The following is a 27,102-nucleotide window of genomic DNA, read 5'->3' as shown; positions in this document are numbered from 1 at the left end:
CTTCTAGCTATGTCTTGTTCCTGGAAATTCCCTCTGTTATGTCCAATCAACTCTCCCAGCTGTGTACTCCTCTGCTCTGGAGTGAATTCAAGGTTGAATGCACCAGTCCCAACATTTGACAGCCCCTTACCACACAGCAGTTTAATGAACGCCAGAATAAACACCAGGCATTTTTCTGGCACCAAACACCACCACAGCTGTGCTGCTCACCGCCAGCACACCATGGTCTTGCCAGCACAACAGGGAAGTCTCACCAGTTCTCCCACTGCCTGCAAGTCCCAGCCCTCTAGTAAAAAAGTTCCTTCCCTCTGGAGACTAAAATCTTGAAGCTGACACTGTCTACTTCATGCAAGTGAAGAGGAAGCTTTCACTAGCAACTTGGATGAGCAAAAAATATGAACGACATCTTTATATACACAGGAAATATATATTACAACTGCAGTAGTAAACCTCATTTTGGGAAGAAGTGACATTTTTCTCTATGAGTAACAGCAGACTCACAAGCAGGCTTTGGGCAGGACAAAATAAGTGGCACATTTCAGCCCAGGTGGGCTCATTCTCATCCATGCTATAGGTCACACCAGGGTATTTTCTAGAACAGAGATCTGCTCTCAAAGCTCTGGCAAATGGAGAACTGAGTACAATCACAATGAACGCCAACAAGCGATGTAATTCCAAGACTGCCAGCAGCTGTGCTGGTGTCCCTGTGACGTCCCATCTTCCGTGAACCAAATCTTCCCCTCAGCATGCTTCCGCCACTACAGAGGTGGGGGCAGAGTGGAGTAGCAAAAATCACTTGACTTGTCCAACTGTAGTGCAAAAGAGTGGCAAAAGACTGAATAAATATTCAAACCACATCATTAATTGGAAGGGAAGTCTCTGTTGTGGGGATATACGTGAGATAATCTGAAGTTGACTCAGCTTCGGGCCTACAAGGCCGAAGAGCCTACAGAGTACTGGCTAGCCAGCAGAACATTTGGAAGAAAGCCTCAAAATCCCTGTGCCAACACCACAAACCCTGACACTGTCACCCTGATCTGTGGCACAAGGAGCGTAACAATCAGTGAGAAATCTCCACACTGAGCACTGAAAAAAATGGGTAAATCAAGGATCTGACTAGATGAGGATCTTGAATCCTTAACCCAACTGGAAACAGTCCTTGATGTTGTACAACAACACAGATCATTTCCAGAACCTACATCACTTCTTATGACATGATGTCCTGAGTGGCAGCAAGAGGGACAGGTGGAACAGTCTCCTCATCTCTATTGGTATTTGATGGCATGGAAAAATTCCTCCAAAGAGTGGATCATGGAGACAGATGGAAACTTGGCCTCAATATACTACTTGGTATCAGTGATGGGCCTTCAGGCTCTATCTTAGTCTTTCTTTGGAGGAGAAAAGGATGAAAAGCATTGGCACTAAGGTTCTGCCAGTGACTGCAGCAAGTCATAATGCTTAGCATACAGTTCTGAAGAGGAGGAACCGCTGGAGAACACGAGCATTTGAGCCACAATGTTTTCTAGGTATTCCACTGTAGTTCTCTCTAAGACAGCTCGGTAAAGAATTAGTTAATTGTAGAAAAGCAACCCGAAACCAAAGGATCCTACGAAAAGTGGTTCCACATTTGTCTGACACCAAGACGTCATTTCAGAAGGCCTTCTGAATGTGGACACCCACACCAGGAGAAAGGGACATGCTAGACAGATCCTCCTTGGCCTGGCTGCTTGGGTGTTTGAGGGAGTCCCACACAGCAGGAGTCAAGAACAGACTCAGCACCAAGACAGACTTCTTAGCCAGACTTTGCAAATTAACCTTCGATTAATCACTTAATATTCCAGAAGATACACCCTTTCTAATCTGTTTGGATACTTGTCCCATGTCTTTTCAGACAAAAGCGATTCCTAGGAGAACGAGTGAATTGTATTGCTGCACGTAAGCTACATGCTAGGCACGGATCTGGCTCAGATTTGGTCCTGATGTCATGTTGGAAGTGATTTAGTTGTTGGAAAAATAATGCAAAGAGAATTAACACAGAACAAATGGACTCTGGGGACAGCAGTAAAAAGACTTTTGCAATAGTGTCTCCAACGTTTTTATTATTATTATACTTACGGCCATAAAAAATATACAAGCTAAACCCAAGACAAACTAGATATAAAAATATTACCTCTTCAGTCAGATTTAACTTCTTATCTGCTGCAATTCATCATTATTTTGGTTTTTGTTTTTCATCTCAGAAGACGTTTTGAAAAACAGAGTACTTACCTCTTCTCTCAAAGAAGAATTACTTTCTTTTTTTTTTTTTTTTTGGATACAGCTTCCTTTACTGGCTGAATTAAGTATGTTTTTGTCCACAGCAAAATATTTTTAAAGATTAATTTGACGTAAGTCTAATTATTTCTAACGTAGTTTCTAATTTTCCTCATTACAATCACATCGATTTAATGAGGCAGTCATTGAACATTATAGTTTAATCTGGATTACCTCAACAAAGTCTGTAACCATTTAAAAACCAGTTTATTCTAAGTAGTTTTGACAGAAACTGCAACATGGTACCACTCACTTGACTCAACAGCATCCAGTTTCTGGAATGTCCACAAGATATCCCCATTTAATATTTTGGGCAAGAAATCCCGCAATTGCATAACCTCAGTTGTCAGCCTTTCCAAATCACTCCTTCTAACCTTAACGAAGTCCTCTTTGGTCTCAGCCTTCTGAAATTGGGAAACAAACAAACAAACAACAAAGACAACACACACACAAAAACCATACCCACAGAACACCACAAAAACCCTCCAACCAACAACAAAGACACCACTACTGCTCTGCAGTACTCCTTCTCTCTCAGACAAAAAGATCGTTCTGCATCACAGCATTTCAGAAATTTCGTAACCTGATTTTAAAAAGGAACTAGCCAGTAATAATTTAAAACAAGACTCTGGAATAGAAACTCTACGACTGTAATCTAATTTTTGCCACTCTGGCCTGAAGCAAACCATATTACTTCTCTTCATGTTTCTTCACCTAAAATGTGTGCAAGGTCCCTCAGAACGTTGCAAAAATTAACATTCACATGTTTGAAACTGTTAACAGATGTACATATGCTGAGCTATTGTTTTGAGACAATTGTTTTTGTTGTAATGCATACGCTATAACTGTTTTTAATTAGCTCAAGTATTTGCAAGATCCTCAGTCACCTTTGCTAAATTACCACAGCTCTTTCAGAAGAAATTATATTTTTCAAAATAATTCACCTTTTGCAAGGAGCAAAAACAATTTGCAATCTAATCCCATATAGGAGTGACTCAGTCCCAAGTAAATACAAGAAAAACGTTTACTAATTTCCCCTTGTGTCAAGCTACTGCTCTGAAATAACTTCAATTTTGAAGTCCAAGAGAACATGCATTAATTTTAAGATGATACAGAAATTTCTGTATAAAAACTCCTAAACTCCAGTTTCCAATGTATGCATATATGCCCGCTGGTGTATCTTAAAAAAGGTTACCATACACACACCAACAAAGGTTTAACTTCCCTTGCCTAACACATTAAGCACCTAGTATGCTTTCACAAAGCAAAAAATACATCTCCAAGCACCACTTTGCTTTCTGAGAATGTTCCAAATCTCAGTAATTGAGATCCTTTATGTAGATTATAACATCTTTTTCAAGAAGGAAGAGGGTATCAGAGAACAATGTAAGAAGCCATCTCCTGGAGGTACAACGCATGCCATCCCCACAGCCATCTCAAGTCAAGCTGCCTGGGACTGATGGAGGTTGTTATTACTGGGTACCTCTCCCAGTCCCACAGAAAATGGGACTACCATTTCTATCCTTCCCAGCCACCTTTTACAGTTCTACTTCCCTACTCCCTCAGGTTAACCACTTTCTTATACATTTGCTTCCTGCCCACTTTCTTTCCTCCCTCTCTCAATCCTAGACACTTGCATGGACAAAGCAGGCCAGTTCCAGCCTTCCCACTTCATAGAATCAGAGAATCATTAGGGTTGGAAAAGACCTCCAGGATCATCTGGTCCAACCATCCCCCTACCACCAATGTCACCCACTAAGCACCATATCCCTAAGCACCACGTCCAACCTTTCCTTGAACACCCCCAGGGACAGTGACTCCACCACCTCCCTGGGCAACCTGTTCTAATACCTGACTGCTCTTTCTGAATACTACTATACTCTTTAATTTTTCTTCAGAGACATCAGACCCAGAATGAAGGCATGGAAGGAAGGTTTGCAACTAAAGTCACATTTAGGAAGTGCTTATGGCAAAGCACGGCCAAGTGCCACCACATCACACGAGTCACTGAAAAACAACTGATTTCGGTCTCAAGAACGTATGGAGGGCATATATGGCAGCAGGACTCTGTGACGGAGTGGCATGTGAATGCCTGTAATGATATGAAGACCAGAAAGACCAGTAGTGTTCGAAACGTGGCAGAAGCAGGCAAATAGCATCATTTGCTACCAGAACCAGAACAAAACACACTGCTGAAGCAGCACACCGCAGCAAAACCACCCTGCGTGTCTCTCTCTCATCGCACACGCATCGTTCAGACAGTTTTTATTTCCAATAGAGGCAGCGCAGCCCCCCACAGCACCCCCCACAGCACCCAGCGACCAGCACAAAATGGCGGCGGCGGCTCCCCCCTTCCCCCGCCGCCCTCCGCGCTACCTGCGCGTCCCCCTCGAGGCCCGCGCGGCGCCGCATGGCAGGGCGCGTGACGTCACGCCCGGGTCCCCGTGACGTCACCGGCGACGAATAAAACCTTATTTGGGCAGGGCGCGGGAAGGGGGGGGGGGAAGGAAAGAAGGAAGGGGGAGGAGGTTGGCTGGAGGAAGCAGCAGCGCGATGACGCCAGAGGGAAGCGCCGGGACGGGCAGGGCTGTGCTGGGCCGGCAGCGTGCGGGCAGAGCCGAGCCGAGCCGGGCTGGGCTGGGCTGTGCAGGGCAGGGCAGAGCCGGGCTGAGCCATGGCTCCCGCCGCCGTGCCGGCGCCTGAGGTGCAGTTCGCTCAGCGCCTGGCCGCCAACGAGAAGCGCATCCGCGACCGCGCCGTCAAGAAGCTGCGGGGCTACATCAGCGGCCGCACGCAGCGCCCCGACGGTACTGGGGGGGAGGGGGGGAAGGGGGGGGCTCAGCTCGCTTGTTTGTTTTTTTTTTTTTTCCCTTTTATTCTTTTTTAGTTTATATATTTGCTAATTTAGGGGTCTGCTGGCCCACGTGGAGCCCCGCGTGGCTGCCCAGACCTGCCTAGACACCAAGCGCTCAGCTGGAAGGCGCATTGCAACCTAAATCCTTGCAGAGACGCTGAGGAACGTGTTGTTTCTTCCCTTTCCAGCTAATATTTGAGCTATTAGCCGTGTTTAACAGAAGGAGGAACACACAAGAGCAGCCTTACTGCGTTAGGCCAGCAGCTCATCCTATTTCTGGCAGTCACCATAGACCTAGGGGATGCTTACGGATCAGTAATTGCAAGCCCATGTACATGGCTATTCCCCCTACATATTTCCAAAGCTTCCATCTCTTTTTAGCTCTGGAGATGTCCTATGCTGGATATGACATCCATATATTCCATATGTCTCTGCACATCTTACCACAAAGCACAAATTCCTCTTGAGTTTGTGGAAGTAGCCGGCCAGGTGGAGAGGAGCACCCTAACTGAGGGAAGTGGTTGCATATTCGGCTAATGCCTTAAAATTTTAGGAAACTAACACAGGGAAACCGCGAGCTGGAGTGTCAGCCTTTTGCATGTTAAGGTTAACCTGCCGTGAAAGGCAAACAACTGGGAAACCAGGGTGACTTAATTTCCAGTGCTCTTAGATGGACTTGCTCTGAGGTGCTGTTTAGGCCGGTAATATCAAAATTTAAGTTATACTTTCTCTGCAAGTCTGAAAAAGTTTATGTTGAAGAGAGATTAAGTTATTAATGAGCAGGTTTATATCCGGGCACAGTTCTGCCAGAGATGAGGGTCACGTCAGGTAACCCAACAAGAGACTTCAACTCGAAGTAAGAAGTAAGGGTAAATGTGTTAAAAGAGGAAAGATTGTGAGGTGTGTTTAAGTGCTAGCTGCGTTTACTTGAGCCCAGTTGTGTAAAGGATTTGTAAGTATACCATTCCTACTGAAATAAGCTTGTGTGGGTCCTTGGAGATTATCTACGATAAATCAACAATTTTAACTAGCATTAGCATTAGAATAACTCCCAAACAGAAATGCTAACAAGACTTTCATTAAAGTAGCATGCCTTCAGTGGTGACTTATGAGTGATTACAAGCTCCCACACTGTACATAGGGACAGAGTTCCAGTCCAGACATGAAGGCCAAACTTTCTCAAGGTACCTTTTAGGCAAAGAAGGCCTTCAGTTTTGCGCACTGCATTTAGGCTGAGATTTTAAAATAACCTTGCCAGAATGATTTTTTGCCAGCAGTGGATGGTGACAGCAGGGCTCGCAAAATGGAAAAATAAAATTAAAAAAAAAAAAGTCTTAAAAAGTACTTTTCGAGTGACTGGGAAAAGGAACATACTCTGGACCAATTTGGTCAGGGTGCTTTGTCAAGATGACAAAGGGCCGCCTAGGACACTTTTAAAAGCCCGCAGTGTCTGAAAAGCAACCCTGTGGGAAGCCCATGTTCCTGAGACAAAGTCTCTTGGGCCATCTTTATAGATAGAAGCTGACGTCCCTGCCTAATAAGCCGATGTCCCCATAAGCCTAATATTTGATGCCTCTATAGAGTTAATGCTTCTTACTGCTACATATGTAGCATATGGATCTGTTAAAAAAAAAAAAAGTGAATATTAAATCAGTGAATCAAATGGTATCATGTTTAATCTTAACATCGCTGACAAATCCAAGTTAAACTTTTAATTAATACTAGTAGGCATACTGCTTCCTCCGCATGTATTTTGCATATACCTTCCCCCACCTCTACTTCCTTTCTTTTTAACTAAGCGTGACTGTAGATGATTTAACTAAGATGTTTACAGTTTTTTGTCTGAGTAAAGAGTGGTGCAGTAGTGATGATTGCTTTCAGATGACTTGTTTCCAGGAGAACATGCTCAGTTTGGATCTAGCAACAGGCTGTAGCTTGAGAATAGCTCTGGTAGTTTTTTGCAGCTACTTTGTATGCTGTTAAAATTCTCGGAAATGTACTTGAGATCTCTAATTGGTTTTTAAAGCTTTCTTTCCAGTTAGTACTTTCTGTCTGTAATGTGTGCTTTTGGCTGCAATGTGAATTCTTACACTGTTCGTAGTGAAAATAATCTTTGCTGTTAAAATTCAGGTGATACTGTACCATCAGGACTAAATGCAATGGAAAGATTCTCATTACAGTTGGTCAGGCTCTTTGATTATGCATCTTAATTTGTTGACTGTCAGAAGTGTACGCTATCTAATGAAGCCACATCTCACCTACGATTTCTTTGAAATCTTTGTTACTTTGGCACAAGATAGAAGCCTAAAGTCATGGAATGACGAAACTATGCCGAGTGGCCTTCCAGTTAGTCTGCTTACAGTGGGAATCAACATTTGGCTAAGAAAATATAACAAAAGTGAAGGAGAGGAGAGAGTACTGCTTGAAAGCACGTGGGTGGAAATTTGGTGGATTTTTCATTTTCATTCAATCTTCTTGTATTCCACAGGTGGCTTCAGCCAGGATGAACTGCTAAAAATATGGAAGGGGCTGTTCTATTGCATGTGGATGCAGGATAAACCTCTGCTACAGGTATAGTAACTGCTTTTATGTTTGCCTGAGTGGGTCTCCTAAAACATACTAATTTACAATAGTGAAAATGGCCGTGGTGCGTCTTGCACACTTTTCTTTCTTCCCCTACTGCTCATATGTGGCGTGTGCAGGAGAGGTGACCAATTCTGCGATCCTCATCACACGAACAGAAGCCTAAATGGTGTGGTGCTTGCAATCACCTTTTCCAAGGCAGGTGTAGCTGTTTTCCTTCCAAATGAAATACACGTAGTTATGAAGTGCATGGATTTGGTGGGACTACAGCAGTAGCAGCAGGTTGCCCTTAACTGTAACTTCAGTGTACATGTAACCTTCAGTAAGTCTAGTTCAAAACTTTCAAACTTCCTTTTCTTTTGTTATTATGAAGAGTTTGGTGGCACGGGCACTTCCTCCACTTCAGTTTTTGCTTCCTCCTCCAGTTCGTCTACCTGCTTTCAAAAGATAACAGTTTCGAACTACCGGGTCTTGATAACCTCACTTAACCAGTTTTCAAATCACTTGTTTCTTTCCCTGAACAAGGTTTATCTCGTAAGTAGTACAGAGTTCTCCACCTACAATTAACCTACATTAAAACAGTACCCCTGGGATTTTATAGCATTTGTTAATTCAAATCCACTGGATTATTCACCTCCCAATTTAGTTTTGTCTGCTACCAAAAGGATGACTTGTGCACAGACCTGATAAATGAACAGGGCTTGATAGCCTCGTCTCTTTTCTTGGACCTAAATACAGTGGAAGGACAGCAATGGTGCTAAAGCAGCTGCTAAGAGAATATTTCTTAATTTTGAGGGATGCTTTTTTCTATTCATACTTGCTATTTTCTGGTTGAATGTGTAGTGAGGAGACCAAGCTCTGAAACATGCTCTACTAACTGTATTTATGTACTTTTAGGAAGAACTTGCAAATAACATTGCACAGCTTATCCATGTGATTCAGAATACAGAGGCTCGTAAGTACTATTTCATTATCTGACTCATTTTAAGCCCACCATCACAGTCCCAGAATAGAGACAGCAAGATACGGGTGGTTCCTTTTTTTTTCCTTTGTTTGTTGTCCATCTGGAATGTGTGATTGCATCAAGGGAAGCATCTATGCCCTGAATCAGATGCAGTTTGTTTCTGGTTGTTGCAGGGGAAGGATTGTACCTCCAGTGCAATAAAGGAGAGATTTCACAGGCGAAGCAAACTTGTCCCCTTACTTTGCCATTCTGCAGCTACTTGTTTTGGGTATATCGTACTCAAAAACAACCTTGTTTCGTGAGCTGTGAAGTGTACAAACTGCACTTGAAATACAGTGCTTGGTCAGTGCCAAAACTAGCATGGGTAGACATGAGTGCAGAATGGGTGTTTTGCTCTAACTTTTGCATGTATAACAGAAAATGTATATATACAAAGCTCAGGCTCAAGAATTTTCTTTTATTATAATTCTCCCTGTAGCTGTGCTCACCTTTAAAAGCAGCTGTGTGCCTTTTCTGGTGTTTTTCTGAAGTTTAATCAACTTGTCCTTGTACTCATCTCAAACAGGTCTTCCCTTAGCTCTATCCCAATCCTTGGGCAAATCCCCAGGAAAAAAAAAACATCTCTTCCTCATGTTGAAGTGACTCCTTGAGATTTTTAGGTTAGTGAAAGAAACTCTTGTGCCAGATGTGCTGATGATTTTTTTTCTTATTTTCTTACAGGACACTTGTTCATTCAGACTTTTTGGCAAACTATGAGCCGTGAATGGAATGGGATAGACAATCTGCGTCTTGATAAGTATTATATGGTAATACTAATTAGCTCACTTGTAGATCTTTTCTGGTGTAAATGGTGGTGGTGTGTTGGAAGACAGCTTTGTCTGCACGTGCATTTATGTATATTGTAAGAGAAGACAAGTGACTATCTTCGTGATGCATTGCAAGACACTCATTTTAAAAGCTTTCAGTCGCTGTCCAAGATCTTAAAGTAATTATTTGTCATGCCATGAGTGCTTTTTTGCTTGTCTTCGTTTATAACAGTAATACTTCTCATGGATTTTCATCGGGAAGAGCTTCTTAGAGAGGAAGCTATTTTCTTGCATAAGTGCCCTCCCTACGTATTAATACTGTCTAGGTGGACACTGCATCAGCATCAATAATTTAGATCAGACTATTTAAAGACTTTTATGACCCTATATAAAAAAGCAGTTGTCACTAGAACAACGACTTTCCATCACTAATGCACCCACTGTAGTAAGTTCAGCTATCAGTTCTTTCTACAGGAAACACTATATTAAAAGACAGTAAAATCAGTGAAAGAACACTCTCAAAAGACCTGCCTTTGTAGAGAATGAAATCAAGGTAATCTTTTTATTTGAAAGAAGCTAATTGCAGGCACATCTGCTGCTGTGTTTTGTTGCTCAGTGTTAGCAGAAAGCAGGTAACTCAGTAAGTGTTCTGAGCCAGTTTAATGTAGCTGGTTTACATGTGGCTGTTTCTTAGCGAAAGGTTCCAGTCAATTAAATGATTATTGTTATAATCTGTCTTTATTGTTGCCTCCAGCTGAAGTTGTGGGTTTTTAGATTTGGCAGCACTTAATGAAGAAATTGGGGTGATGGAGCAGGAGAAAGCTGTATGGTAGAGACAGTCATTGATTTTGCTGGGCTCACGATATGAGAATAGTTTATTGTCTTTGGAGCCTTGCAGCATCCATCTGTAGCTTGACATAATAGACAAGTCTGTCAGTGTTTGTGGGAGGAAGCTTTTCATCTTCTACTATGAAGAGCTTTACAAAGAAATCTATTCCTATTACTGCACACCAACTCTTTATGAATGCGTGTAACAGATTTTGTACTTTGCAGCTAATCCGTCTGATTTTGAGGCAATCTTTCGAAGTGCTGAAAAGAAACGGCTGGGATGAAAGGTAGGCAGACTTCTGAATGTAATTTCTTCATAGTGAAGTTACCCCATTAATTTCTTATCTACATTTAAATAGATCCTTTTTCTCTGCAGATGGCGCTGTCAGGAAGTCTTAGCACTAAGGCACATTGGTTCTCTGGATCTCTTATGATACGTAGCTTAGAAATAAAGGAGTCTTGAAATATGAGACCTCCAAATATATGATGGGGTTTGCCAAATCTTTTTTACTTAGCCAAAAGAGTTAGCAGTGGAACATCATCTCTGGAGAGATTAGACTGAGTCAGTGTCCCAGAAAGCGCAGAAAAGGAATTTATTCTTGGTTGTAGTATGTTTCTCACTAGCTCTGTCTCTTCTATTTTTAATTTCACTCTGTTTGATCATGGTGACTTGCCTTGTCATGAGGCTGAACTGGAAGTTACTACTGAGTTGTATACAACAGGGAGCCAGTTTACATCAGTGAGTTTGTTTGTATTTCTTTCATATCCTATCAAATGGCAAGTAATTGCAGCCATCTTGCTCTGTTTAGAGCATCTCTAAGATGCATTTAAACCAATTAAGAGCTTTAAAGTCTTTTAATTGTAGGCCATCAAGCACTTTAAGTTTATCCTTTATCTCTCATGCTTTCTGGAATGCAGATGCATGTAGGTGTGATATCATGGAAACAGAAGGGAATGTAACGCTGAAGTACCTGTCATCCCCTCTGTTTTACCTTAATTTTGTACTGAGTAAATGACCACAGGTTGAAGAGCTAAAAGTGCTCCTTAAAAAGCAACAGAAAGTGTGGGAGGAAGGAAATGGAGGAGGCTTGACAAAGCCAGTACTCTTTCCCACACACATTTCCATGGCAGAGACGTGGTCACCCGGAGTGATCTCTGACAAAGTGTCATTACTTAGCCTGCCTTCCTCCAGCTTCACTGGAGGTATGGCCTGGAGGTCCCTCTTCATGAGGGGAGGCAGTGTGGGAAGAGAAGATCACGAATTCCTCTCGCTGCAGAGTGAGGGGGCTCAAGATCTACGTTTCCCCTTTGGCCTTCCTCTGCACAGCTTTCCAGCCACTCTGCTCCAAGCCTTTAGCACTGCATGGGGTTGCTGTGGCCAAAGTGCAGGGCCCAGCACTTAGCCACGTTGAACCTCATCCCACTGACCTCTGCCCATCGACCCATCCTGTCCAGGTCCCTCTGCAGGGCCTTCCTACTCTTCTGCAGATCGACACTTCCCCCAGCTTGGTGTGATAGCATGTCTCTTTGAGCCATGTGATTCCAGCAGTGGGAAGTATTTGTTGGTAGTCCAGAAGTTACTTACTGAACAGAACCACAGCCCTTACAGCTCAATCACTTCTGGCTTGAGCTCTTGGGATGATGACATTTCACACCTAACAGCCTGCAATCTGTTCTTTGTTGTAAATGTTTTGCTCTAAGGGACAGTGGATAGTATGCTTCAATGCAGGCAAAGTCTGCACAGCTGAAATGAGTTTGGGAAGGATCAATGTTAAATTTAACTGTCGGGTGCACACCAAAATGAAAATGTTCTTGTAAAACAGTGGGTGGTAGGTGTTGCCTATCAAGGATGAACGTGTGAGCTGGGGCTTTAGGAATGCCCTGCTCAAGTGGCAGAAGCCCTCATCCTATCCATCAACCATATGGGATAGTAAAGTTCAGTCCGTGTTAAAGTGTGAATTTTAAAAACATCATTTCCACTGCAGCGAATTGTGCTGGTTTGTAATGCTACAAAATACTCCAGAATGTAAGGTGTTCTAATTATGGATGGATTATTTAATTGGTTTTTAAGATGTGAAAATTCATCACTGGATTTATTTCTTGCGGCTGTTGAACAGCCATCTTAAGAACTGGTAAAACTGGGAATGGCTAGAGTTTGTTTTCAAAGCAAACAGAATCTGGGCAATTGAATATGAGTATCTTGCTCTCTTTTTTTTTTTCCCCTTTGTTTTTTTTTGTAGTCTAAGAGAACAATTACTGCAGCTATTAATGAAAGAAGTTATGGACCCAGACAGCAATACTCCCAACGGAATAAAGTTCCATCTCATTGACATCTATCTTCAAGAATTGGCTAAAGTTGGTGCAAAGGAGGTTAGAAAATGTCTTAATTTTCTTCCTGATTAATGTCAACTGTGGCATTCAGCACTTCAGAAGAAACACAGTTTTTGTGTATTAGCGTACAAAGTGAGTAGCATTAGAGTAGAAAGTGTAGTGATATAGTAGTTTCTCTCAGGCTCCTGACTACTGATATCCTCTTCAAATTGAGGTTGGAAATAACAGTCAAAGAGTTTTACCATTCTCATTTGTGTGTTTCACAGAATGGACTTAAATTCTTTTCCCTTGCATGAACATGTTTGCTAGTCCTTGCTTTCACAAAGACTGACACAAAGCCTGCTCTTGGCTGATTCTCTAATACACCAAAATAGAGGAGGAAAATAAGCTTTCAAAGGTCTGTTTTTTTTGTTGTTGTTGTTGCCTTCAGACCTGTGCATTAAGCAAGTTACCCTCTACATTGAGTTGTTTTGCTGATGACAACTGTCTTTCTCTGCTGTAGATTGCTGCCTGCTTTTGTTCCAGGTGCCCTTAATTTTGGTAGATGCTGTAGAGTTTTGCAGCAGCTGAAAGCCTGTTGCTGACTTCTCTTACGAGTGTTTCTCCTGTTAGTCTACAAGGCTGAGCTGTTTGCTGCCTCATGCTTAGTTTCAGGCTCATTTTTCTCCTTGTTTATGGCATCTGATACTTATCATATGAAGTGGCTGAAAGTGTCAGCAGTTTTCCACTAGTATCCTTTTGCAGTCAGTATCACAAGCTATCCTGCCTGCAACTTTTGTTGCTCCAGATTGTGGAGTGAGAGAGAGGGCTCCACAAGAAAAGCGTCTGGTCTTGGAGCATAAATAATGTCTGCAGCTCCCTAGTAATAGAACTCTCAGTCTATGGCTAAGCCACTTCAAGTGACCGTGGGGACTTAGACTTGTAGACTACTTGAAATCACAGGCAGTGTTTATAAATTGAGTTGAGGGAGGGGTCTTCAGTAGTATTTTAAATGACAGTGTTTTGGTCTAGGCTGTCAGGTTAAGAGAAACACAGATCTTACTCATGTTTACGCTGCAGGCTTTCTTTGTGAAAGAGCACCGAACAACTTAAGGTTTCTTGGCCTCACTTTTCCATTTCTGAAATAAGAAGCCTCATCATATTTCCTCTACTCAGAAAGTTAAGGTTTGCAAAGCAGTTAGCATTTTTACAATGCTTCCAGGGAGTATCTGGAAGTTAGTGGTAGCAGTGGTAAGAAAAAGTCACTGGATGTTCCTGTTGGTTGGAATTAGACAGCGTGCTGAAAGACTGACATAATTTCTTAAAAATAATTTCCCACCACACCAAACATTGAAGGAATTTGAGTGTGCATGTACAATATTTACTGTGCTAATTATTTTTTTCTAATCATACAGCTCACAGCAGACCAGAATCTCAAGTTCATTGAACCTTTCTGCAAGTTTGTTGCCAAATCAAAGGAGTAAGTTTAATGCGAGGATAAATATTTAAGAATTAAGAAATTCTGCAACAATGCTCTGCATCCAAATAAACGGGTTAAAGAAGATAACATAGTGTAACTTCAGAATGTAGAGAAAGAAAGATATTTTACTGTGTATACAGTCGTTTGAAGATAACTGATGTTTATCAAAGTTACAAATAACTATTATGATTTATTAAAAAAAAAATCTGGTTAGTTTTGTTTTTAATATGCATAGTACAGCTGATCTGGTTAGATTTCTCTGTTGCTGCAATGTAGTGTAAAGCAGTATATAAACACAGTGAAATTTAAGAGGGGAACATTGGCAGGACACCTACTCACCTATGATTATTTCAATTTAAAGACTTGCTGTTTAGGACGTACCAGCTTCACTTTCCTTATCTGGAGAGCTAGATGCCCTTCTACATTCTTCCTTCTTAAACGTTTTCCCTATGTCCCTCAAATTTCCATTTTTTTGAATGTGAGAAGGCAGGGTTTGAATGCTTCTGCCTTCCCATTCTCATTTCTACTCTCTTTTAATACAGTCATAGCGTGATGCATGCTGTAGCCAGTGGTATCCTTGAAGTCATTGTGGATCAGTCCCCTTATGCCATTGAGGACCTAATGAAAGAACTGGGCAGTGACAGTGATGGGGAAGGTGTGTCCGACAACGATGATCACGGAAATGATGAGGTGCTTAAAACCAAAGGTGAGGAGAAAATTCTAAGTGGCGTTGGTAATACTAGGATCACAAAAATTCTGCTTCTTAGAAATACATTTCTGTTCTGAACCACTCAAGCACATGTTGAGAGGGTGATGGAAGGGTAATTGTGATTTGATCCCCTCAGATGAGCTTAAACAGAGTGGTTCCTCTAGAACACGTCACAAACATGAGCGGTCTCTGTTAAACCAAACAAGAATCAGCTTTCCACAACAGTGGGAGATAATCTGGTCTGGCTTTTGGCTCTTGGATATTCAGAACTTTTTTATTTTTTTTTTTTGAAGGTGTGGTTTTGGCTTCCTGTGAGGGCTTAAAGTTTAGAAAAGGGAAGAAAAGGCCAAGCAGGAATGTTTTGAATCCAGATATGCTTTGGTACAGAGATGATTCAGAAGCACTCAGATAAGCAATACACAAGCAATGCACTAATGGTGACATAAAGTAGTTAAATCAGTACAGATTTCCAAGATACTGTGAAGAAAAATGTGCCTATATGAGAGCTGTGTTTGGCATGTCTGTTTTTACAAACTAAACATTAATATTCATTCTTTTTTTTATTGCAGCAGATAAATGCTTTTCAAAAAAATCAGCGCAGAGCTCTGAAAAAGCAGAGGATGTTAATGAAAATGCTGATGACAGTATTGGGCCTGTTCTTCAGGTTTGTTGCTTGCTTTCTTTGTTAATAATACTTTCCCTGTTTTCTTTTTTTTTGATCCTTTTCAAGAAGCCCTGAAATAAAGGGTGTTAACTGGATAAACATATTAAAAAATGTTAATCCCCTCCTACCTTAGTGTACGTTGGTATTTATGTAATGTACTCTGGGTACTTCATAAGAAAATAAATCCATGTTTAATGGATTCCTTCTTCCCCTCTACCATTCCTTCTGCTCTTCCTTTCCCGTTTGAAGAGTTCAGGAATGTCTGGCAAAAGCCAAATCACTATGAATAGTCAAGCAGTCAGCGTAAGTTTTATTGACAGTAAGAGTAAACGTAATGGGTGATGGGATGCATAGGAGGAACAGTAACATGTTGCAGTCTGCGTTTTCAAGACCTTCCAGTGCAGTGTAGTGTTTTTGAAATATCTGTATGAATGCGTTTGGATCCTCTTCACGGAGCTGTGGCTTTGAAGCAAGGATTGGGACGTGTCATACTTTAAATCTGGTATATAAATGTTTTGGGGAGTTTTGAAGTTGGTTGGCTTCTCTCATCAATAGGAATTAAGGTTAGAAATGTTTTGGGAAGTGATACAAAGTTCAACAGCTCTGTTAAAGAAGCAACCATCTGTAAAAGGCAGTGTACATGTGAGAAGGGGTGTAAATTTCAACAGAGAAGATTACTTTGGGTTTAAAGAATGTATTTGCTACTTGAAATGTTGGTAATTTTTAGTTTTATTGAGCAATGTGAGTTTCATTGCATGATAAGCCAACTAAGAAAAAATGTCTCTTACTTTCCTCCAACAGTTTGATTATAAGGCTGTTGCTGACAAACTCTTTGAATTGGCGAGCAAGAAAAATATACCTGCGCGTAACAGAAAGCGTCTGTACAAGCTGGTCAAAAAGTGAGTTCTATTGAAATATCACATCTGCTGCAGCTGTTTCTCTACACTGGGTGGCATTGTACTGCAAGATGACATTAGATTGTGTTGCAAGATGACATTAGATCGTATATGACACAAGTTACATGGTACAGGAGAAGTGTTAAATTCCTCTTGTCTGAAAACTTCCAGGTTTTGGGTTTCCGAGGCACATTTCTTCTGGAATGAGCACTTGTATTTTCCTGTGTAAAATACGTTGTTCTTATTTTGAGAAAAATATAATAAAGTATGGTGACACTGTGCTGCTATTGGTATCGTTAGTACTAAATCAGTAATACTCTTGTTTTCCTTCTCTCCCTCCCTCCTCACCTCCAGGTTCCAGGACTTGTCAGAAGGTAAGGACTGAGCAGCGTACAGAGACGGTTTCTTTTCATTAAATGATATGTAATGTTCCCCATACAATATGTATTGTAAATCTTTTTGTAGTGTGTATGTCAAGGATTTCGTGCCCAAAGAAGGGCAGTGAAGCTGGTGAAGCATCTGGAGATCAAGTCGTAGGAAAAGCAGTTGAAGGAAATGGGGTTATTTAGCCTAGAGAAAAGGGGGCTCAGGGGAGGCCTTATTGGTCTCAGCAACTACCTCAAAGGAGGCTGTAGCAGTGTAGGGGTCCATCTGTTCTCCCAGGCAGCAGGTTCAGGTTGCACTAGGAGAGGTTTAGGGTGGATACTAGGAGAAAATTTTTCACTGAAAGGGTTGTGAGGCATTGGAACAGGCTGCCCAGGGAAGTGGTTGAGTCACCATCCCTGGAGGTGTTCAGAAAACGTGTACATGTGGTGCTTAGGGACATGGATTAGTGGTAGACTTGGCAGTGCACTTGATGACACTGGAGGTCTTCCAACCTAAGAGACTCCATTCTATGATACTGTAGTGTTGTGTTTTGTTTTGTTTTTCCTTTAACCTCATTAAGACACATTGTATGTTTTTGGTGAAATGGCCAAATCCTCATCACAGTTTGGCCAGCCCTGTGCTTTGTCCATAAATATTTATTTTTACTTAAATAAGAACCATTGGTATGATTTTCTTTTGGCCTGAATGGGGAACAGGGAGTTGATTTTCTTTCTGTGGGAGTTATGCTGTATATGCACAGCGACATAAGAATACCAGTAGTTTTCAGGTACCTTATCCTTCATCCTCAACAGGAATCTTCCCCGATGATCTTCCTGAAGATGTTTCTACAGATGAAGATGATGATACATTCAGCAGGGGACGGCGAAAGAAAAAAACTGTCAGACCTTTGGAGAAAAACAATTTGGAAAAAGTAAAAGGTAAGGCAAGATCAGCCTTTGGAAGAGAGACTATCTGTAATCACTTGTGCGATTAGGCAAAGTATCAGAGCTATTCTGAAGATGGCATAACCTGTTCTTCAGAGTGCACTGACCTGTATTGTATTGCAGAGAAGGTTAAATGCAAAATTAAGGTCTCTTTGAAAGGGGTGGACATTTTATTACAAATTTTGAGGCAAAGATCACGTTGGTTTTGATCGAAGGCAGAAATGGAAGCAGTTGTTTGCATTACTCCGTGGAGCTCTTCTGTTTAATGCAGGAAAACAAATATGACGGTTATCTTGAAATCGAATGACCCAAAATACAGGAATTTGGGAAGGTTCTGGAAAGGCGAAGAACTTTTAAGAAGTACATGCAAATGTCTCTAGCATCATGGTTTATACTGACAGGACAAATGCTGAATTGTACCCAAAAATATTTCACCAAATTACTGAACCTGAGATAGCCTTCTGTTGGGCTTAATAGGCAGGTAATCACTCTTTCTAGCAATATTACTGTACAGAATAATGTTACCACAGGGAATGGCTTAGATATCAGCTGTGACAAGGTGAGATCAGCAGAATATTAATTAGGCTAGGAGCTGGGAGAACGCAAAATCTTGATTAGCTGTAATAGTAAAACTTCAGTGATGGTTGGTAGCAGGAAAATGCTGTGCCTGTTGGGGGTGGGCAAGGGGAATAACTCAAGTTGCTCTAAGTTCCTTTGTGTTTCACGTCTGTGTTGTGTGGTATTCCTCTTGGAGCAGACTCAGGGAAGGATGAAAAAGAGGCTTCAAACGCACAGGAGACCTCAGTTCATCAGAAGAGGAGGAAAAAAAGGAAGAAGCGGGACAGCCCAAGCGCTGATTCTGGAAAAACTGATGGAAGCTGTGAGGAGGGAACAGCTGAAACATCTGGATCTATTGTGTTTAACCAGGGAGACGTGTCAGAAAATAACAAGGAAAGGAAGAAAAAGAAATTGCTAGTAAATGAGGTGAATGAGACCAAAAATGTAGTAACTGACACCAGAGATAGGCATAGCACCTCTGTGCAGAGCAGTCAGACTGACACGGAACAGAGTAAAAAGACTCAGTCAAAGAAAACGAATCCCAAAGTGCAGAACGTTCCTGCAAAGCCTGCATGTCAGAATGGACCTGCTAATGCCAACGGGGCAGAGGATGTCAGCCCGTCTGTCACGCCGCTCATTTCTAAGGTTGTGAAAAAGAAACAAAAAGCAGAGTCTGTCTTGGTCAATGGGGATGCCTTTTTGCAGCAGACTGGCCTGAAGTCCAACAAGGAGAGCTTGCCTGGGATGCCGTCAAGAGATGCAGACTCTGAATCCGTACTCTCTAAGAAGGTCAAATTGAAGAAAAAGGCAAAGCTGGTTAGTTTGGAAGGGATGAAGGTCTCCAGCCAGAAAGCAGCAACCCTGAAAAAGAAAAGAAGAGTGAAAGAGGTGCTAAACTCTGTTGAAGCCAATGGAGTTATGGAGACTGCGTGCAAGAAAAGCAGACAGGAGGTACGTAGATCTCTCTCTCTCTCCCCACCCCACTCCCCAGCCTTCCTCGCAAACTGCCAGGTTACTTCTCAAGCCTGGCTTCAGCTTTCTGAGTGTGGGACTTGATGAGCAGTTTGCGTGCTGATGTCATTATGTACTGTTACCAAAAGGACCAGGTTCCCAGAAATCCCCACACTTGCCACATTCTTACGCCTTCTTATGCAATGGCATTAAAGCCTGGGCTAGGTAGTCGCCTGAAAACGTCACGTAGCTGTTTGTAGTATTTCGGTGTGGGTCTTTGGTTGTTTGTTTTTTTTGCCTCTCCTGGTTATTTATTCATTTGCACTGGGTCTGTGGTTGAGCTTACAGCACACTTACGAAGGGCGCATTTTGGCAAGAAGGTGGGAATGCAAAAAGGGTGGCAGCACTTGTCTGTTGGCTGACTGGTCAGTCAGTACACAAACCAGTGGGCCAGTTTTTCCAAGTGTAATTCCAAAGAAACAACAGAACTTGCTGTTTCTTGCTCAATCCATGAAGCTGTGTGTGTGTGTTCTGGGTGGGGAGGGGTCATGAAAGTAATTTTGGAAGTGGAATCAGGAGAAAGAGAGTACTGGTTTTAAGTGAACAGAGTAAAACTTAAAAAGAAAAACAACATAAATATGGAAGAAATCAGGCTTTGCCAATTTTTTTCATTGCTTGAGAAATGTTTTATTTCCTAGTTTTAGTAAGGTAATACTGGTCTCTTATCCAGAAATTGAGTGAGATATTTATAAAATAAATAAATAAATAAATAAAAATCTTCAAACATTGAGAGGGAGAAGGAAGAAAAAAAAAAAAAAAAAACAAGTTCAGCCTTAATTCAGCCTTATTTCACAGTTGTTTCCAGAATTTGGGAAGCTAAAAGGCTTTTGAAGCAGAAGTGACTTTCAAATAGAAGCTGTAGCCCCAGACACTTCACAGCTGTGCTGTGGAAACTGTTTCAAGAATTTCAGGTCTCTAGGTTGCTGTGGAGCACAAACGAAGTTTCCTTTCACAATAGTCCCCAAACAACAGGCTGGAAGGCTCTGGAGCAGTACGTTTGATTAGTGGCACTGCCATTGCAGGTCCTGAGAATTGCCTTGTGCTGGAGAGAAGGGTTGCTTCAGATGGCAATACTCACTGTGAATCTGAGGCGAGGGCATCAAACCAGTAACCACATACACTTACTGGATTTCTTGAGTGTACACAGATGTCATCACAGAATCACAGAATCTCTAGGTTGGAAGAGACCTCAAGATCATCGAGTCCAACCTCTAACCTAACACTAACAGTACCCACTAAACCATATCCCCAAGTTCTACATCTAAACGTCTTTTGAAGACTTCCAGGGATGGTGACTCCACCACCTCCCTGGGCAGCCCGTTCCAGTGCCTCACAACCCTTTCAGTAAAGAAGTTCTTCCTAACATCTAACCTAAAACTCCCCTGGCGTAACTTTAGCCCATTCCCCCTCATCCTGTCACCAGGCACATGGGAGTCTGCTTTTTTTTTTTTTTTGGCTCCATCCCAGCCTAAAAATGAATTTGTTCATTAGCTGAATCTCTCTTCCATTTAGAGGTACCATGGAAGCAATTTTGCTTAAAGCCAAGAAAAACAAAATACACCATCAGCACTTAACTGGGTATAGTTAGCTACAGTGCTTTTGTGCTGAGAGGATTTTTTCCCTTCCCTCTTCCCAGGAAAGCAGCGCCACCCTAGCACCATTGAAGAAAAAGAAGGCAAAACCAGGAAGTGATTTTGTAAAATTTGAAAAATCAACTTCACCAAAGCCGGTATTCTTCAGGAAAGCCAAAAGCGCCATCTCTGCCCCCAGGGCCTCCATGCAGGTAATGTGATCTCACAAATGACAGCGAGGTCTTGCCACAGGTGTCTTCCCAAAACACACACCCAAACTAAGTGTGCGTGCATGTCCTTACTCATGCTGTCTCTTCCAGTCTGTGTTAACACAAGCAGATAAACCCAGAAATACTGTTGCGTTTCCTTGCAGACAGAGCCATACATGGCTCCAGAGTTTCAGAAAATGAGTTGTAGGCATCTTTAAAGTCTCTTCTTCCTTCCACACAAATCTCAAAAATACCTTTCTGTTAAACACAAATCTCAAAAATACCTTTCTGTTAAAAGGATGTCATTCTGAACCTGCTTGTTTCACAAGAAAACGCAAGCATTAACTGACTTTCAGTTGTGCTAAGGGACTCTGAGCCTCCGTTTCTTCCCACTTGCAGAAGCTGGTAGCAGTACGGGGCTTCAAAGGACTGCCTTCTTTTCTAAACCTTTTTAACATTCATCTTTTCAAGCCCTCTTTGAACTTTGAGGCATGGGAGTATTGAAGCCAGTGTGTTTAATACACAAAATCTTGTTTGTTATTGAATTATGTGAGGACCTTAGGGGGAATGTCACTTCTCTGCATGTTCAATGTTTGCTTTTAGCTGGAAGAACGGTGCTGTCACAGCAGAGGGCGGTATCTCAGCGGTAGAGAATTGGAGGGGATGGAGGTAGAAGAATTCATACTGTTGCCTCAGAAGTCTTATTTTATTTTCTGTCTTTATTTTGCTTCCCAGTTGAATAAACTGCAATCGTCCGGCTCCAAAAAAGTCACCTTTGGCTTGAATAAAAACATGACTGCTGGTGAGTAATATGTCTCTGTGTTTCTCCACAGTCTCTCGTGTTGCCAAGGAAGGAGGAAGCTGTCCACATTCATATACCCTCCCTCCCTCTCTCTCACGGTCTCATCCCTTTTTTTCTAAATCCTTGTGGACAGTTCATGAACTGGTTTATAAACCATCCTCAAGTTCCTGTCCAGAGGAGGTGATGAAATTCAGGATGTTCTGCCCAAAATGCTAGACTTGGGTGAATTTAGGGTGCTACTTTACTGACTGGCAGATGGAGCCTTGCAGACTGAAAACAGCGCAGCAGTGACGAGCTCTCCTTCCTGAGCCTCCCGTTACGCCGGGCGCCTCTCAGGAAGCAGATGCACTTCATGTTCTTCGTTGCTGAGTGCTGTTTATTAGAACAAAGGAGTTGATGTGATGAGCTCAGGCTGCATTACAGCAAAGCTTCACTTTATTTTGTTTGCTGCTGATTTATTATAGTAATGAGTAGATAAATATCAGCCCTGCTCTGGATCCCACGTGTAAGCAGACAGTTTTCCCTGTTAAACTTTTGTGCTATGGAGCAAGACATTTACTTATTCCATGTATTCATTCAGCTACTCTTTTTACTCCATGTGCTATAGACAAAGTTCAAATGCAGAATAGAGGGGTTTGGTATATGTATTTATGTTAATATAACACAGCTGCACAAAGAACAGAAATGCACATCTACTAGCTGAGGGGATAACCAGGAGTCTCTAGAGATGTGCTGATTAAATGTAAGAATAGCACCACTGCTTACCCATTGTGATCCTTTAAAAGAATGTGGGGTGTTTGGGGTACACAGAACACTTGTTTCTGAGGAGTATGCTAAGTCTCCATCCTGTGAAACTTTGAGGAATGGTTCACAGCCTCTCTGTATTGCGGCAGACCCCATTCTCAGAGACTCAGCCAAAAAATCCATTTCACCACCATCTTTCTCTTTTTCCACCAAAGTCTTAGGCTAGACTTGTGTGATCCTTAGTGATGGACTTACAGGTCTAAAGCAAATTTCCAGGGTCGGGTAGTTCCACAATTGATTGATTGGACCTGGGAGTTGCGTTGCTTTTAACCCGCTTGCTTGGTTTTCAACAGAATTTAAAAAGACAGACAAAAGTATCTTGGTGAGCCCAGAAGGACTGTCCCGTGTAGCTTTCAATCCTGAGCAGAAACCCCGTCACGGAGTGCTGAAGTCACCTGCAGGTACCCCAACAGGAGAGTCGAAGCTGAAGAAACCCTTTACTGTTCCAGCTAAGAAGAAATCAACTGCTGTGGACTTCTTTTAAACCAACAGATGTGGCCTACTTTTGTACAGAACATTTTGCTAAACTAGAACGTTCTCTGGAGGTATTTTGAACTTGTTTATTTTTTTAAGTTAATATAAATTGTATATACAAGATTCTGGTTGTGACCTGGGACATTGCTATTTTGACACCACTTCAGCTGTATCTTGAAATATTTGTTTTTTTCTATTAACGGAAAAGAAACAAAATCCAATCTCTGCTCAGGTGTGGTCTACAAAAAGTCTGGTCTCTGTCCATGTAATTCCCAAGAGACCCATGAATTTAGTAAAGGAAAGTTGAGGGTTAGATTGTTTTGGGAAACTTTTGAGCCAGTTAAAGAAAACTTGCACTTCATGCTGTTAAACTGTCTCTCACTGGATAGGGCTTAAAGAGGAAAAAGACACAAATTTTTAACCCTATTAGTTGTTCGTGTAACTTCAAGTTTTACCCCCATCATTTTTCCTGTGTCAACCTTCTCATCTGTCGATTCTTCTAGAAATAATGATTACCTCACGTCTCTGCTTAATACCAGCTGGACTTGCTTAGCTTTGCCCAAGGAAGCAAGCTTCACCTGGAATGATAAATGCCTGGCTGCTCGAGTGATCACTGATACAAATCACAGTGGGCTGCCTGTAGAGCTGAGAACCATATTATTTTCAGTAACACAAGTGCCAAAGCTGACTTACACTTGTCATATTGTAAGCTGGCTTCTTCTCTCTACTGTAACCAAAATAATGCTCTCACATGAAAGAAATCCTTGATATAACTCCAGGTGGTCTCCCTCCCACCCCTCCGTCCCCAGTGCTGACTTCCCTGAAGGTCTCACGAGGATCCTAGTTTCCCTCTCTAGCAGCTGGTGTCACCACATTTTACCAGAGCTCAGATCTCATTCAGTGAATGAACTTCTGATTGTAGTAGAGCTAGATCAGCGCAGTGCATCCTTGGCTATAGGGTACACGTCTCTCAAACTTTTGGTGCCTCTCAACACAGGGTGAAACTCTACAGCCCGAACAGTTTGGTTTTGGCTTTGATGTAGAAGCGGAAGGGAGTTCTTTCTGCAGCATTTCCTTGTATTAAGTTTTTATTTGGAATTTCTTACTACCGCTGTGCATGCTTTGATTTTTTTTTTCTTTGCTTCTTTGGTACAGAATGAGGTGTACTTCTCTGAGAGTCTATGAATGTATTTTGAGGGGGAACTGTGAGGAAGGGGAGAGCAAACAGAAGTGAACTGCTGATACGGTTGAAATATTTGAAATCTTTCATTTAAAGTTTTGTGTCTGCAAATAAAGTAAAGGCTTTGCAGCAGATCTCTACATTAGAGTTCAGTTTCAAAGCACGACCTGGTGCCAGAACAAAGCTGTTCATGAAACTTCCCACCAGCTGCTTCCAGGATCCATTAAGAGAGGGAGTAGGCCTGCAACATTACTTTGTCTTAAAACTGATAAACATCTGGCTGCTTCAGCCAGCAAAATTAAACATTGTGGCATAATATATTTGCTTACTTAAATACTACTTTTTAACAGTCTTTGATACTGATTGTCCTCTGACACATTACTCCCCACAAGCAACTGGGTTGAAACCACTCTTTCATAGTTCCCCTAGAATTCCTTCAAAATACTTGTGTACTTGTAGATTGCTAGTTGGTCTCGTTACTCAATTCTAATCCATGCTGCTTCTTGCACTAGATTTGTGGTACTGCCGTCAGTGTTGGAAAATCATTTTGCTCTTGTCTTTTCTCATATAAATAAAGGACTTTTTTTTTTTTTTTTAAGTTTCTATTGGTTTAACAGATCAGTAAAGAACTCTGGAGAATACATCTGATAAAACTGATAATATCTGCTGTTCGAGCAATTATTGTTAATCTTACTTTAAAATGTCATTGTTTATTAGCATAATGAATTTTTCTGACAAGACAATAAGTATGTTTGTACCTTTATCTTGTCCTGTGGGTGAGAAGTTGTCTGTGGAATATGCATAAAAGAATTTGTCTGTGCATGGCTGTAAGTGCAGTATGTTGAAGATGCAATATTCCTCCTAGGATAGAGACACCAGCGATCAGTAGGTGGATCTGGTTTGCATAGATAAATCAAGGATCGGGCTGCATTGGGATTTGGTTTGTTATTTATAACCTATTATGGAAATGTATTTAACTGATTGTCTAAATCTCTTTCAATTGGCTCTGAATCTCTGGAACCTGTTGCTTGTCCAAATGCCCTGTTGCCCACAGTACTAAATGGAGCAGGCAGAAATGGCAGTCAATTTTTTAGCTAAAATTTTAGTGATGTGGTTGTGTGTTGGGATTTATGCATAATGGTGTGCCATGACACTGATACAACGTTTTGTACATATGCATGCGGAGTGTGTATTGTCTTCAGCTGTGTCTAGAATTTCATTCAGGACAACTTCACGAACAAAAATCCAACGCTGTCGATTCAGTTTCATTGGTATTGTTGGGTTAAATTGAGTAATTTACCCAAAATAATTGCATAGTGAAAATTATAATGAACATTGAAGACAAAAAAAAATAATAAAGGAAAAGAAAAATGGATGAATGTAACACCTGGGATACCCACTGCACAGACACAATGGCACTGTAAGGAGAGGTGTATTTATAGGGGGGGAAAAAGTAAAAGAAAAACTGATCTAATCTGTTTGATGTCTCTTCATAGTTTTTTTCAGAGTTATTCCAATTCTACAGCTGCCATTCACTCTATGAGTTAAAATACATTTCTGGCATACCTTTTAAAGGACAGTATTTTAGAATGGTTATCTACATTTATGTTACAAACCTGATCAGCTTTTGCATTTCTTAAGCTCAAATAGTTTATAATTCTTTATAGCTTCAAGAGAACTCAAGAGAACTCAAAAGCACAAAATTCAGTAATGTAAAAAGTTGAAACTATATTTGGGTTGTTGGGCATGTAAGATCTTTTGTAGTCTATCAAAGCTTTGTGACTTGGAAGGCATCAAATGCCCTTTTTTGTATTTCCTGTGCTTAGACTCATTACATGCATTAAAATGTTCCGTGCATCATTTATGTACCTCTGCAACAGCATTGTTAATGCAAATTTGGTGTCTAAGCATTAGACCATTTAGTCTCATTCAATAAATCATTTTTTTCTCTTGTGGACATTGTGTTTTGGGTAAATTTGTTAATGTGGGGGGTGAAATATGGGGCCTGTTTGAAAGAAGGAACTTCTTGTGTTCATGCTGCTTTCTCTCTTGTTGTATACTGTATGAGGTAACCAAAAGCCATGAAGACTGTCCGAAGTAGTGTAGGGCTGTGATACGATACACCTGGAGCTACTGGCTTTTGGGATTGCACCATAGAGAAGACAGCAGCAGCTGAGCAATTGCTGAAAAGAAGCAAAGTAGCTCCAACACTATCAGTCCTTGGCAATTAAGATCAGTAACTGAAGCAATAATATGGTGCAACGTGTACTTCAAAGGTATAACAGTGCAGGTACCAAAGTAGGTAAGAGATGGGCACCCTAAAAGCTCTTTCCATAAAGGAGGCTGTAACGAGGTGGGGGTTGGTCTGTTCTCCCACGTGCCTGGTGACAGGACGAGGGGGAATGGGCTAAAGTTGTGCTAGGGGAGTTTTAGGTTGGATGTTAGGAAGAACTTCTTTACTGAAAGGGTTGTTAGGCACTGGAACAGGCTGCCCAGGGAAGTGGTGGAGTCACCATCCCTGGAGGTCTTCAAAAGACGTTTAGATGTAGAGCTTAGGGATATGGTTTAGTGGGAACTGCTAGTGTTAGGTCAGAGGCTGGATTCGATGATCTTGAGGTCTCTTCCAACCTAGACAATTCTGTGATTCATGTTGTGTAGGATCTTAGTCACTTTGGTGGAGTGCTGTACAGTGGAACTTGCACTGCCTAATGTGAATACACTTCAACGGATCATTGTAGGGTGCTGCGTCCTCATAGTTCTTTATTTATGCAATCTG

At 41.6% G+C, this 27,102-nt stretch overlaps 2 protein-coding genes across 6 annotated transcripts in view; one reads left to right on the top strand and one right to left on the bottom strand.

The window, feature by feature from the left end:
• Positions 1-4,851, bottom strand: part of HSF2BP (heat shock transcription factor 2 binding protein) — a 41,171-nt gene extending 36,320 nt beyond the window's left edge. For 3 of the 5 annotated variants that reach the window (XR_005262366.2, XM_038172357.2, XM_038172371.2), the window contains exons 1-2: positions 4,690-4,851; positions 2,567-2,717 (exon numbers count right to left, since the gene is read on the bottom strand). Coding sequence is in view for 3 of the 5 variants with exons in the window: in XM_038172357.2 (XP_038028285.1) it covers positions 2,567-2,717; positions 4,690-4,725 (187 nt within the window). In the remaining 2 variants the exon portion in view is untranslated. The remainder of the gene's footprint in view (positions 1-2,566; positions 2,718-4,689) is intronic. The other 2 variants (XM_038172365.2, XM_038172398.2) reach the window with 2 other exon arrangements.
• A 28-nt stretch (positions 4,852-4,879) lies between these two features.
• RRP1B (ribosomal RNA processing 1B) lies at positions 4,880-26,283 on the top strand. Its single transcript, XM_027448776.3, has 16 exons — positions 4,880-5,120; positions 7,656-7,738; positions 8,648-8,705; positions 9,435-9,520; positions 10,574-10,635; positions 12,589-12,718; positions 14,074-14,138; positions 14,681-14,844; positions 15,417-15,511; positions 16,313-16,410; positions 16,762-16,781; positions 17,586-17,711; positions 18,475-19,226; positions 20,923-21,069; positions 21,802-21,868; positions 22,966-26,283. Exons 1-16 carry the CDS (start codon positions 4,988-4,990, stop codon positions 23,154-23,156), a joined length of 2,277 nt encoding a protein of 758 aa, XP_027304577.3. The 5' UTR covers positions 4,880-4,987; the 3' UTR covers positions 23,157-26,283.
• Positions 26,284-27,102: the final 819 nt, after the last annotated feature.

This window comes from Anas platyrhynchos, chromosome 1, assembly GCF_047663525.1.
Source record: "Anas platyrhynchos isolate ZD024472 breed Pekin duck chromosome 1, IASCAAS_PekinDuck_T2T, whole genome shotgun sequence".
Lineage (NCBI taxonomy): Eukaryota > Metazoa > Chordata > Aves > Anseriformes > Anatidae > Anas > Anas platyrhynchos.
The sequence above is the reverse complement of the archived record's forward strand: the minus strand, read 5'-3'. Positions and strand labels throughout refer to the sequence as shown.

Bases quoted from the DNA above. Each gene is read 5' to 3' on its own strand.
- RRP1B (XM_027448776.3), top strand. From the start codon at position 4,988: ATGGCTCCCGCCGCCGTGCCGGCGCCTGAGGTGCAGTTCGCTCAGCGC. The intron at 9,521-10,573 runs GTAATACTAATT...TGTACTTTGCAG, and splicing joins GTCTTGATAAGTATTATATG to CTAATCCGTCTGATTTTGAG. The intron at 10,636-12,588 runs GTAGGCAGACTT...TTTTTTTTGTAG, and splicing joins AGAAACGGCTGGGATGAAAG to TCTAAGAGAACAATTACTGC.